General features: G+C 37.7%; 1 protein-coding gene across 5 annotated transcripts in view; it reads right to left on the bottom strand.

Moving 5' to 3' along the window:
* The window catches only part of ACVR1C (activin A receptor type 1C), an 86,728-nt gene that overhangs the window by 56,041 nt on the left and 16,320 nt on the right, over positions 1–14,367 (bottom strand). For all 5 annotated transcript variants that reach the window (XM_043488104.1, XM_043488108.1, XM_043488107.1 and 2 more), the window contains exon 2: positions 1,619–1,849. In XM_043488104.1, the coding sequence (XP_043344039.1) occupies positions 1,619–1,849 (231 nt within the window). The remainder of the gene's footprint in view (positions 1–1,618; positions 1,850–14,367) is intronic.

Genomic DNA, 14,367 nt, shown 5'->3' on the forward strand with positions numbered 1-14,367 from the left:
TCCTGACTGCACTCATTACCTTTAATTTGCCCAATTGTATGTGAAATATTTTGTCTTCCTAGACATTTTGTTGCACAGTGTTATCTTGTACCCCTACTGACTGGCAGAACATGTTCTTATGGATAATTATTTCTTGAGAAGACACATTAAAGAGGTCATTGCCACAGACTAATATGGAGACTTTCCTTCCCCTCAGTCTTTTTGATCTTGGTCATGGGAAGAACAGCATCAAATATAGGGGATCTTCATGTCTCTGGTCTACCAAAACCAGGGAAGAAAGTATAAGGAAAATAAATCCTGGTATCACAATAGGTATCAGATGACTACCAAACCAAGGAAGTCTATGGAATCTGAGACAGAATAATTGTGGTGTAAAATCTAAGATTCCTAGTAGCTTTCAGGGATGAAATATTCCAAGTATGACTTCTGAGGTTGTAACATATAGGATAATGCTTTAGAATAATGTTTCCCAAAGAATGAGACAAGTATCAAAGGTGGTATATGAAATGATTTTATTGAAGTGGTAAACCAATATGATACTAAATAACATTAAATCACACAAGATTTTCTTCTCTGGTTCTCTTAGTTTTTCTGATTATGTATCAAAGTGTCTCATTTCATGTCAGTATGTTTTTAACATGACTATCTTCTCTTAAAAAGAAAATGTAAAATAGCTACCAGAAATACAGTCAGTACATTTGTTTGTTTATTTACTTATCTTCTATTTATGCCAAATAAACTTGTTTTTTGCATAAAGTAAATGTTCTCCAGTAAAAAAAAAAATAAAAGGAGCAGTTAATTTATTAATAATAATAATAATAAGTTAAAAATACTATAGTAGAATATGGTGATATATGAATATCTGAGACTGGATAACAGTACTTTCAAATGTTCATTTGTGAAGAAGAATATCTATCTTTGTATAGATACTAACATATTAAAGAAAATTTACTATCAAGACATTTTCATGTTATAAATTAGTTTTTAATTTGAATTCCTTACCTCTTTAATAGTCCCCCAAATTTCAGATTCCAGAAAAAAGGCCAGATTAACATTTTTGTATCTTATAAATTAGGATGAAACTCCACGAAATTGTGGGAAAGGCAGCAATATATTCACACAATAATAGAGGGTCAAATTCTACTCTGTTTTTCTGCTAACAAGTGCTCTCACTTGAGTGTGGGCAGACAAAGAAGATATGCAGAAGGCACCCATGAAAAAAAGATTCTGTTTCCATGAAAGTTGGCAATCTACTATTTTTAGTTTTGCTCTTTTTTCTCTTCTTTTTTCTTGGTATACATTTAAATTTCTTTCCTTTAAAAGGATGCATAAAAGTTTATGTTTTATTCTAGGTTCATTAATCACTTCAAAAAATACAATTCATGTGGACAGATTTCTTCAAAATTGTTATGCTGTTGTCAGTGTTTCAACAGTCTTGTACAATTTTTAAAAAATCAACCTCAGCTAGGCTCTAGAGAATTTTAGCAAAAAAAAAATAGAAAGAACTGTAAAACAGATTTTCTTATTTAAAGAAACATAAGACAGTTTGATTTCTATCATGCTTATAATTTCCCAAGAGTAAAATGAAATTTGGAATGAACAAAGATAAACCTTTTACCTGTTGGAAGGTGCAGTGTTATGTTGTTGCAAAAATCTGTGAAGCAGCATTCCGTTTTGGTAACATTGTTGGAACTATGACAGAAGACTTGTGCATTTAATTCGGGGAGAGAGACACAGGACTGGATCACCTGTTCCCTTCCATTGGTTAACATAACAGAAGCCCAGCATGCGCCTTCTGTTTGGCAGGTAAAGTTTGAAGAGTCACACAAAAGACAAACGCACTTCAAACCTGGAAAAGATAAGGCAAGACGCTTTAAGATGCGAAAGTTATCATGCAAAGAAATTCAGTCTTAATGAAAACTGAGACAGTTTAATAGCACTGGATAAAACATACGTGCTAAAGCTGGTCCTCTCTCTCAGTCATGTGTTTTATCAAAAGCGTTGCCCAGTCATCACTTATTGTTGCTTATATTTTTACAAGCAATCTTTTCAGTTGACACTACATTTTTAAACAATTTTCTCATCCTTGGTGTAAATCCCTCCTTTTTAAACTCAACCAGCTCATTCCTAAATCAATGGTTCCTATGAAATGCTAGGATACAGTAACACAGTAACCTAGAAGTGCAGTCCAGCATCATTTGTAGAACATTTAAGCATTGTTTAAGGAGCTCACTATCCAAACAATCCAGTGTATTCTGTTCATTTACAATTTCTCCTTTAAAGTCAATGTGCTAAAAACACAAAGCTAACCGCAGATAGTCACAGCTTTAAAAAATTGTGAGACTTTACATTTATATTCTATGATATTTTAACAGTATTGTATTGTCACAGGACTTTTAAGGCATTGATGAGCCATTATATGTCCCCCTTTTCACTAAAGAATACATCTTAGAATGAGACTCATTTGAATATAGACCATGACCTTCAGGCGAGTTTCTTTAATGAACACATCTATTCAATAGAGCAAACACACATCAATTGTAGAATGCAATAAATCTACATCAATAAAAATTAGACTTTGTTAATCTGTTCCCTTCACAAGTTTCCACAACATTCCCCACTTAATAAACACACACACACACCCCACATAAACTCACATGATCAAAGTGGTAGAGTACTTCTGTTCTGATATAAAATGTCTATTATCATGAAAAATCCAGTGGTTGTGAGTAACTTATTCAAATTTCATTTGAATTACTTTAAAATAGAACAGTGCTGAATAAGCCTTTGTATCATTACTTAATGAAGATTTTGTTAAATCACAACACCCCCCTGCAATATAGTTTTTCTATCCAACCATTTTTACTCAAATTAGTCTTGAAATTGCTAATTACTCAAACTGGAGCTGATTTTATACCTGTAAAATATGTGATATATTAATGGCTATTTTTATACTCAACTTCAAATGTCAATGTAAGCAATACAGATAATATTTCTATATAATTGCATGTGTAAGAAAGAAAAACCACATATTGATCAATAGAAATTCTCTCTTCTTTTGATAATTTTTCTTGACCAGTAAAATACTATCTCTATAACCATTTTTATTATTACATACTAAGGGACTTAAAATCATGAAATAAAATACCATTTTGTTATCAACACTGGATCAAGTATAACAGCTTACTCTTCTATTTATACCACTGGTTATCAATATAAATAAATATAATCTTCTGTTGATATTTATGTGCTATGGTAGAACCTTATAATGTAGACTGATTGGGATTCAGTAGAACTAGATATATAAAATGTAGATGATTTGAAAATGTTTTAAGTCACTCTTCCTGCATAAAACAGAGCTCATATAATAAAGATCCATCTACCCAGGGATCTTCTGACAGTAGAATCTCTCTCTCTAGCATCTTCTGATTCAAATTTGACAGAGGCCTTCATATTTGGCTATTGCTTGCCTCCTCTGTGCCTCCATTTCCTTATATGAAAGATAAGGGATTCCTCCTCATGGTGCTGTTATGGAAAATAAAATAATCTATGTGAAGCCCTTAGAATAATGCCTAATACCTAGAAAGCACTATGTAAGTTAACAACTACTAATTACTATGCAATTAGTGATGATGTCTCATTTTACTGGAGGAGTTAGAGCTAGTTGTTCTATGAAACAATCAAAATACATTTGTAATTCATATAGGAATGAGTGAATGAACTAGGTACACAGACCATTGGAAAAACGTCACAAAGAAATGCATCTCCTTTCATACTGCCGAGTGAGTTGAACGTTCTCATTCTTTTAATGGCCCAGACTAGATCCCAGATGATGACACAGCAGGATGATCTGGTGATGGTATAGATAAAGAATTCAGGAAAAGTTGAAGGTTCCAGTCATAGCTCTATCACGCCCTTGCTGATTGACTTTGAAGAAGGTCTTTAACCTTACAGGGTTTCAGTGGCTTCCTCTGAAAATGGGAAATGAACCAGGGGAGGGGCAGTAGGTCCAGAAATCCTGAAGTTTCACTGAGTATTATTTATCTCACGATTCTATTAAATTACAACTTATGGAAATTTACAATCACAAAATATGGAAAATTCTTTCAAAGTTAAAAAAACCTTCCCTACTGTGGTTATTCTTCAGTCTCATATTTTAAGCGTTTGAAGTTGGGAAGAATAAATCTCCCAACACATAGTCTCAAACCATTTGTTACTACAAATGGTGGTAACATCAGGGTCTCCTTGAATTTTTTATTTCCAGGAGAAGTATAACCTGGAAATCAAGACACGTAACTTAGGGATATGGGTCCACTGAGTGAACACAACCAGAAGGTACTCAGCAGCTAAACATATGCTAGTCTCATGCATGCTCATCATTGCGTATAATTCCCAGTGCAACCATAGGAATTAGTTGTCACTCTCTCCATTTTACAGATAATGAAATGAGGCTCAAAAAGATCAAGTGACTGAATTTATGTGGCAGTTATTAGGCTACTTAAACAATGTTGTTTCTATCCTACCAAAGCTGATATTATTTTAAAAACAAGATGAGTACAAAAACCATCTTCCCACATCACCAGTTTCTATCGATGGTAAATAAAATATAACTTCTTATAACATTTATATTTTATATATAAGAAATAATATTTTACTTTTAGAATAAAATATAATTCTAATATAGCAAAAACAAATTAAAATTACTTAACAATGGACAGTTGAGATTTTGATCTTTATATTCAAATAATCTTTTTAAGCAAATTCTACCTACTTTTTGAGAGACAGGTGGTCAGATATCCTGTGCCATACATCTAGTATAAATAACCTTACCTTTCAGTTGGTTTAAGTGTTTTAAGTGTAAGCTTCTAAGTATACCTAATCTAATACTTTCTCTTGGAAGCATCACTAGCTCCTTATAGAAATGATTATGTAATAGTTCTTATCAAGGAATAATGTAGATACTCACTGAATGTTTAATAGGCTATAAAAATATCCTCAGTTTAAAGTAAAAGGTACCAATCAGAAGAATAATACAGACCGAAGTGATACAGTTAAGTCATAGTAACTGACATGCTTACTTTAAATCCTGCACAATGGAAAACATTGACAAAATTGAGAATTTATTGATGATAATGGCTTCAAACAATTGCTAAATGTCTTCATTTACTCCAAGTCAATTAGCTCTACTGTATGTCACTCACAGAGAACAAACAGCAAACTAAAAAGAACCTAAGATGTGTATCTAATACACAATCTACAACATAGTTAATCTTGCACATAGTGAATAAGTGGGAAATAAAAAATGCAAGACAACATAGAATTCTAGTGTTACCAGTTAAAACATAGGTTGCCATTAGAGACAACACACATTCATATTTTGTTTTTTAAAAAATTGACGTTAATTGAGTCAATTGCACTAGAATATTCTACGATAGGATAATCTGTTAGCAGATAACAGGTCAGACTTAACATTTCTTTATTTTATACTTTCTCATTATACTGTACTTGAGTCATACGGAAAGTGATAGCAAATGAAGTTGAAGAAGAAGGTAATTACCCGTAATAAGGAGGCCTATTAGACTTTTCCCCACAAGGAAGATTGCACTTTTCTTGTGTCTCCTCCCACCCTTTTAATTATCCTCTTCTTCCCCCTTTTTGCCAATTAGTCTATAAAAGCCAAGACATCTGTTACCCACAAGACATCTGTTACCCACATGAAACCAAAGGATGTGAACATTCCTAATCAACCAGAAAATAAATGTTCATCCATATTTACACGTGAGGGCAAGCATACCCTGGCGTCTGGAAATGCAAAAACCATCAGATTACATAAAAGAACCAAGTGTATCACTTGTATTTGTGTGCTATTCTTACTAATAATATTCGGTGGGGAAATATTAGTTGTTTTGAAATAGATACTATTTTCAATAAACTGATTTCCTACATTTGGTGGCTATATGCTAACACATCTATTGGCCAGTGCCTTACCTAAATTTTTGATACATGCCCTTTCTTCTTTTCCAGAAATTAGTTGATTCAATGTCCCTAATTTGTGAGTTTGATATTAAACAAAATATTTTTTTAATTTAGAAAACTGTCTCAAGTTTGACCTCATGCCATTCATCATTTGCAAGCTTCTAAGTTAACAAAAGATTAATTTAAGCTCATCAGTGTGCTGAATATGAAAAGTATAGCAACAAGAAAGTAGCCAGGACAACCAGAACTGCTGTCTGCAAAATAAAGCTAGACAGGGTCAAAGGAAACCAGGCAGGGATCTGTCTTCCTTTTTCATTTCTTTTCAAATTTTAATTTTCTTGTCATGTGGTCATTTCAAAGTATTTGCTTTTCTTAATGGCAAGAAAGAATAGAGAAAGAAAGTAGCTTTAATAAAATATTAGTTTAGTTCAGTACTAAGTCACTTCAGTCATGTCCAATTATGTGCAACCCCATGGACTATAGCCCGCAAGGCTCCTCTGTCCATGAAACTCTCCAGGCAAGAATACTGGAGTGGGTTGCCATGTCCTCCTCCAGGGGATCTTCCCAACCCAGGGATCGAACCCACGTCTCTTATATCTACTGCTTTGGCAGGCGGGTTCTTTACCACTAGTGCCATCTGAGAAGTCCCAAATGCAAACTTTTTGGCCAAATGACCTTTCAGCCAAAATTCAACTTCTAGAATTCTATTTGCCCAGATATATCCAAAGAAATTCAGAACTCCTAAACTATTGTATACCAAACACAAAGGAATATTATTCCTTTGTGCAAGTGGCTATTGTGTTCTCTGTTTAAGAAGGTCTCACTCTCCTAACTGAGAAGGAATGGAACTACCCTAACAGGAGAGATTCTACCCAGGACAACTGCTTTCACCTCCAGTTGCAGGGTTCAATTTAAGAAGAGTCCAGTACATCTTGAATTCTAGTACTTGCCACTCAGAATATCCTTAGCCCAAAATCAGCACTAAATGAAACCTGAGGTTTCAGCCCACCTCTACCATAAACCACCTAACTCTTCAGACAAATTTTTCAACCTCTCCACATCCTAGACTCCTCATCTGAAATATCATAAGGTCAGGAAGTAGATTAGAAGATTTTTAGGTGGCTCAGACTAAAGAATCCACCAGCAATGCAAGAATCCTGGGTTCAATCCCTGGATCAGGAAGATCCCATGGAGGAAGGCATGGCAACCCACTCCAGTATTCTTGCCTGGAGCATTCCATAGACAGAGGAACCTGGAGGGCTCCCTACAGTCCATGTGGTCGCAAAGTCAGACACCACTAAGCAACTAACACACACAGAGACGCCTCCAGATTTACAGCCCTCTGTTACTCTGAGCTCGTTCTCAACTTAAGTAACTTTAGGGTTACCATATCCATGACAGACAGAGAGCTGTCTGTCAGAAACATGAGCACCCGGTGAAGGACAGGTTTGCATTCCCATATTCACACACTGATATTTCAGTGGGTGAGCTGATCCTACCAGTTTATAATCCAACAAAACTTCTCCAGTCAATATTAAAGGTTATTTTGCCCTATATTTATCATATGAGAATCCATTGTTTTTTCCAATGTCAACATGATATTTGGGAGAAGCAGAGGAAAGTTCAAAGCCTCTCTGAATTGGTGTAGACATCAAGACTCGATTAATCTCTAAAATCACAATATATACACAATTACAACTTTAGACTTTGACTATAAGTGGCTGGATGGCATCACCAACTCGATGGACAAGAGTCTGAGTAAACTCCGGGAGTTGGTGATGGACAGGGTGGCCTGGCATACTGCGATTCATGGGGTCGCAAAGAGTTGGACACAACTGAGCGACTGAACTGAAATTAACTGATAATCATGTAATGAAGAAAAGGACCGACTCTATCTGGGGTCTCCCATAGCAAAGCATGTCAAAGAAAAGGTTATTCCTAATCACAGGACACGTTTCTTCTGCTGACATCCCATATAATTCTGACTTAAGTTAAGAAGCTCTTTTTTTACTTTGGCAGCCTAAGTGGCTCTTTATCAAATTTTTATTTCAAGTCCTAAGATCTGTACTGTGTTCTTAGGAGAAGAGTAACTCTCAATGGATTTCAATTACAATCCAATTACATTGAATAAAACAAAACCTACAATTGTTATTATAACCTAATAGGCTAGAAAGTCTGAATTCTTCCAAATCTTTGAACGTCATTTCTTATAACTAAGCCTCCTAGACCCGCTTGTCTCCATTTTATAGCTCTAAATAACAAGTTTCTTTCCCACATCATGACCTTGCCACTATGGAGTCAAAGTTCCTCCAAAAAATTTTAAGCAGAACTATCATGTGTGCGTGCTCTGTGCTAAGTCACTTCAGTTGTGTCTGACTCTTTGCAACCTGATAGACTATCGCCCACCAGACTCCTCTGTCCATGGGATTCTCCAGGCAAGAATACTGGAGTGGATTGCCATGCCCTCCTCCAGGGTGTCTTCCTGATCTAGGGATGGAACCTGTGTCTCATTATGTCTCCTGCACTGGCAGGCAGGTTCTTTACCCCTAGAGCCACCTGGGAAGCCCAGAACTATCATATGATTAAGCAATTCCACTTCTGCATATTTACCCAAAGAAAACAAAAATACAAACATGAAAAGATATGTGTACCCCGTGTTCACTACAATGTTATTTACAATTGCCAAAATAGGGAAAGAACCTAAGTGTCCATAAACAGATGAATGGATAAAGAAAATACAGTATACACACACAATCACACACTCTCACACACATTGAAATATTATTCAGCCATAATAAGAAATGAAGTCTTGCCATTTGTGACAAGGATGGACCTTAAACATTATGCTAAGTGAAAAAGGCAGACAGAGAAAGACAAATATATGATTTCATCTATATGTAGAACCTGAAAAAAAAGTTTTATTATAATATATGGTGATAAATGTAAACTAGATTTTTCTAAAGGGATATTGTATTAGGGTTTTCCAGAGATACAGAACCAGTAGAACATATATACACACACACATGTATACATATATCCATAGATATAAACATCTATATCTACAAACAGAGAGAGAGATTTAGTTTAAGAAACTGGCTCACTAGATTATGGAGGCTGATAATTCCAAATGTTCAGGTTAGGCCAGCAGGAAGGAGACCCAGGGAAGAGTGGATGTTGCACCTCAAGTCTGAAGATGGTTTGAAGGCGTAATTCTTTCTTCTGGAGACCTCAGTTTGTTTTCCTCATAGGCCTTTAACTGATTTGATGAGGCCCACCCAGTAAAGGAGAAGAATCTGCTTTACTCAGAGACTATTGATTTAAATGTTAATCTAATCCTAAAAATAACTTTACAGCAACATCCAGACTGGTGGTTGACCAAAAATCTGGGTACCATGGTCTAGTCTAGTTGAATCGTAAAATTAACCATCACAAATATTTACTATGTATCAAACACCATGGTAACAAAGGAGGTAGGGAGAAGAGCAAAAAGGCCATTCTCTAAATGAATGACAGTGTTAAAGGACATTACTACAGTGTGCTAAATGAAGCCAGAGGTGGTATACAGTATATTAGGACACAGCGGCTGAATGTTACTTAATTCAGCAGGGGAGGGGGCAGGATAGATAGGGGAGGCTTCTTTGAGATGAGTCTTGAGGAGCACAATTATTCTTCACCATCCCCAGTCTCCCCAAGACCCCCATCGCCATCACCCCACCCCCATTCCCCCCACACACCCCCACCCCCGCCATTCAGAGTACCAGTCCCACCCCACCCTCTCAGCAGTCCTCAAATTAGCTTCCAGTCAGTCCCACCAGCCTGGGGAAACCACGGGCAGTCCTCACCCACTGGACAGTGGGGAAATAGCTCTTCTTGTGGGGTGAAATACATGGACACTAACTTGCCTCCACTTTACCAATACGTTCCTGTAACACCCACTCCGCAGATGGAACTCCATTCCCAATCCAAGCATCTTGGCGTCCCGAGCACCACGCTCCCAGGGCCCTCTGGACTGTACTACTATCTGGGAAAGATGGGCCACCTTCCCCAGAGTAGCAGTTTGGGGGTCGGAGCCCTCCCCCAGCGCAGGGCCCGGGAACTTCCACCTCCTGTTCGCCTGGGGGGTTTGCAGGTCCTCCCCGGGGTCGCCAGGACCCGAAGGATGGTCAGCGGGCCTTGGCGTGAGTGAATTCCGGACTGTGTCCGCTCAGCCTGGCTTCTCCCCCTGCCTGCCCCGAGAGTCTCAGTCCAGAGATGCCTTCCCGGGGATCCCGGGTGCCACCTGGCGGCAGCAGAGAGAAGACGCCGGCTACTTTTTACAGGAACCATTCCGAAGAGCGTTTCTCAAGCCTCGTTAATCTGCCACCCTTCGTTTTCTGTTATTTGACATTTGAAATAGAAAGTACGGGCGTCTCAGGTGACGCTAGTGGTAAGGAAAGTGAAAGTCGCTCAGTCGTGTCCGACTCTTTGCAACCCCATGGACTGGTCCATGGAATTCTCTAGACCAGAATACTGGAGTTGGGTTGCCGTTTCCTTCTCCAGGGGATCTTCCCAACCCAGGGATCGAACCCAGGTCTACCGCATTGCAGGCGGGTTCTTTACCAGCTGAGCCACAAGGGGTAAGGAACCCGCCTGCAATGCAGGAGATGCGGGTTCTGAGGAGGAAGTGGCAACCCATTCCAGTCTCCTTGCCTGGAGAAGACCGTGGACAGAGCAGCCCAGCGGGCTTCAGTCCAAGGGTTCGCAGCGTGGAGCACGACGGAGGGCCGAACACACAGACACATAGGGAGTACAGCTTGTCTAGAAACAAATCAAGGCCGTGGTGACTTGAATGTGCTTCTCCGTTGGAAAAGTGGCCTTCTGCTCTCCAATTCCCTTGACTGTCACACCCCTAGCCCAGGGGAAGGGCTTTGAAAGCTGCTGCTTGCTAGATCAGAAGTATTAAAAGAAATCTCTTGCTTGCCCCCACAAGATCCCAGCTATCCAAATACTGCTAGCAAAGTTTTTCCAAATTGTAAGAAAAGAAAAATTGATAATTAAGCCTTCAAGTCTTATTGGCATATTCAGTAAGATCCCACTGAGCAGTTATGTTGATGTTCATATAAAATCATACTTGACAATACCGATTACTAGATTTGGGGGTATCACCGCCTATAAAATCTCAAAAATAATTCTAGGATTTAATCAAAGATTGAACTAATTGCTTTCCCCAGGGAGAACATTGAAAAAAAAAAAAAAAAGCAATCTCTATTACCATCATTTTCAAAAAGAAAAGGAATACCAACCAAGTAAGTAAGGATATAAATCACAGATCTAAGGACAGGGCTTAAAAGATCAAGGATATCTTTTAAATTTTTCAACTGTTGAAAAACAATTGCTATTATCATGTCACATTTCTTTGTCTTTCTCTGATACAAACTGTTAATCTGGGGGTGGACTGTGCATCAAAAAGTGGAACTCAGAGTGTTCAACCTGTTCCTGCACTGTTTTGTTGATGATTAATGGCCACAATCCACACAGGAATTTTCTCTTAAATGGAAGAGGCAACCATCCATAGTGCTGTTTTTATTCAGTATGAAATGTTCCAAAAAAAAAAAAACTGAATAAAGCTGAATAATAAAAGCCATGCATCCCAAGCTACAAAGAAAGCTAATAGTAGGAGACCAGTGTTTTGACTGTTTTCTTTGCTCAGAAAACAGATTGCTGGGCCTTCTGGGCTCAACTCAATGAGCTCACCCTAGGCAAATGCTCATCTACCAGTGATTCACTGTGTAAATGCTTCCACCATTATAGGGGCACAGATATTAGTACTGTATTTGATCAGTCTGCACTTTTAAGTCTATTTTATTGGACAATGGTATTTTTTGAATTATTACAGACCTGTGTTCAATATACTGCTTCTCAAATCTATGATGAAGTCTTGATCAGAACACATCACATAATTTTAATATTGTTTCCATGAGAATATTACCAATTATAACCAACACCTGAAGAATATGATTTCCAGCAACATCTTGTAGTGATAAGCACAGATTGCTATTCTGTTACATGGAGAAATGAACCTATGTAAAGAAAAGAATAGCCCAGGAGTCCTGATTCAGCCCAGTGTATTTAGGAAATGGGGTGTTAATCCTAGCTCTAGTAACATTAACTTTGAGGCTTCTATGACCTCAACTGTTCCACCCAAGAAAAAATGGTGGCTCAGACGGTAAAGAATCTGCCTGCAATGCAGGAGAATCAGGTTCGATCCCTAGGTCAGGAAGATCCCTTGGAGAACAGAATGGCTACCCATTCCAGTATTCTTGCCTAGAGAATTCCATCGCCAGAGGAGCCTGCTGGGCTCCAGTCCATGAGAGTCACAAAAAATGAGACAAGACTAAGCAACTAATACACACACACACACACACACACACACACACACACACACACACACACACACACACACACACACACACTGTCCTTCTCAGTTCTAAAGTTCTATGACTTTATGGTGAATGCATTGATGGCCACCAGGCAGTATGAGACAGAACAATGTCAATGAATGCATATCCAGGGAACAAAGAAGTTATATTAGAATCTTAGTTCTCAAAGAAACCTATTCAGAAGAATGTTACATTATTCTGATAAAGTCTGAATTGTGTAATCAGAGTTTATACTTTGGAATTCCACTGAGTCATAGAAGCCTAGTTTTGTGTTTTCAATCTCACTGAAGTTGAGAAGATAGAAATCATGTAGGAGAGGATCACAGGGAATTTGGTGATGAAAGGAAAACAGAAGACATATTTCATCTATTTGTGAAAAATAGAATAAAACACAGAAAGTTGACACAAATGTAAAGTTTTAAAAGCTAAAGAAGCTCTAGTTTATTTAAAGGAGGCAATTAAAAATAATCAATCAAGAAAAGAGTAACTAATAATCACCAGTCAAACTACAGGACTAAAAGAATATACAGATAGAAAAAGAGACAAAACAGCCTCACATTTGGAATGCAAGTAGCAAATAAAATTGAAAAGTTAGTCTTCAGAGTTCTCAAGGGCTCACTTGTCAGAAATTTTTATCACAATCCACATTTCTTCATTTCTATGATCAGATATGGTAAAGAATAGATAATTCTCAATCTAGAAATAAAAGGAAACTATACAAAGTAAGAAGCTGCTCTAACTAAAAATAGAGTGACAAGTGAAGAGTTGAAAGGGGAAAAGGAGGGCAAGTGATTTAAAAGGAAGTTTTCTCTAGGGCTGATCCCAACTTTTCCACACTGACCCCAAAACTCAAAAGTTTATTTAGCTTGGATACTATGAAGAAAACTTACACTGTAGAAGCAGAAAAGGGGCAGCATGATCTGATCCTCTATTTTAAAAAGTTGAGTAGGAGTGGAAGCTGATGAATGGGAGATGAAATTTTTAAATTCATGATTTTTAAAACATATGTAATTCTCAGACTTTGCAGGATTATCACAGCTGCTATAAAAGGTGGGTTACAAGGCTTTCCCTGGAATTATGTTTTCTTTCTGGGCTTTCCTAGTGGCTCAGAGGGTAAAGAATCTGCCTGCAATACAGGAGACCTGGGGTCAATTCCTAGGTCAGGAAGATTCCCTGGAGAAGGGAATGGCAACCCACTCCAGTATTCTTGCCTGGAGAGTCCCATGGACAGAGGAGCCTGGCGGGCTACAGTCCATGGGGTCACAGAGTCAGACATGACTGAGCGACTAACATTTTTTTTTATCAAAGCATTATTAAACAAAATAACTCCTTGCTTTTTTTCCAGCTATGCAAATATATTTCAAGACATAAAAGTGAAGAACTACAAGAAATTAGAGGACCTTGGAAGGCTCAACTCATATTAAGCCAAAAAGCAGAGAAAGTCTAAGACAGGTTGTCCTGAGTTTTGCTGCTATTGTCACAATAAGCCAGTACAAAACAAAACAAAACAGAAAACTATAGCAAAAGAATAAAAACAACCCTTATCTTTGTGGCTCTCTTCATTTGAATTTAACATTGTGGGAATTCAGCAAGGTGTAGGGAGAGGATCCTCCGCCTCAGAAGACTCCACATCTGTATTTGAAATCCTGAGTCACTCGCCTGGCCAGCTGTGTAGCCTAGGAAGTCTCTCCACCTCTCTAAACATGACTATGCACTGGGGAAACAGGGACCATAATTCTAATCTCACAAGGTTTGGTGATTAAGAAAGCTGTTTTATATAAGACATGTGACACACAGATGTTAAAAACCTAAAAATTAAGTTCCTGCTATTATAAGTTATTGACTATTAGCTGTTCCGAGATCATCATTCAAAGCCCAAAACTCACTCCTTGACTATAACTGTGACTATTTAACTCTTTATGGCTTTGATTAACGTTTTCTTTGGTAGTGAAACTGCAGCACTAACATGATA

Source organism: Cervus canadensis, chromosome 15 (genome assembly GCF_019320065.1).
Source record: "Cervus canadensis isolate Bull #8, Minnesota chromosome 15, ASM1932006v1, whole genome shotgun sequence".
Taxonomy (NCBI): Eukaryota; Metazoa; Chordata; class Mammalia; order Artiodactyla; family Cervidae; genus Cervus; species Cervus canadensis.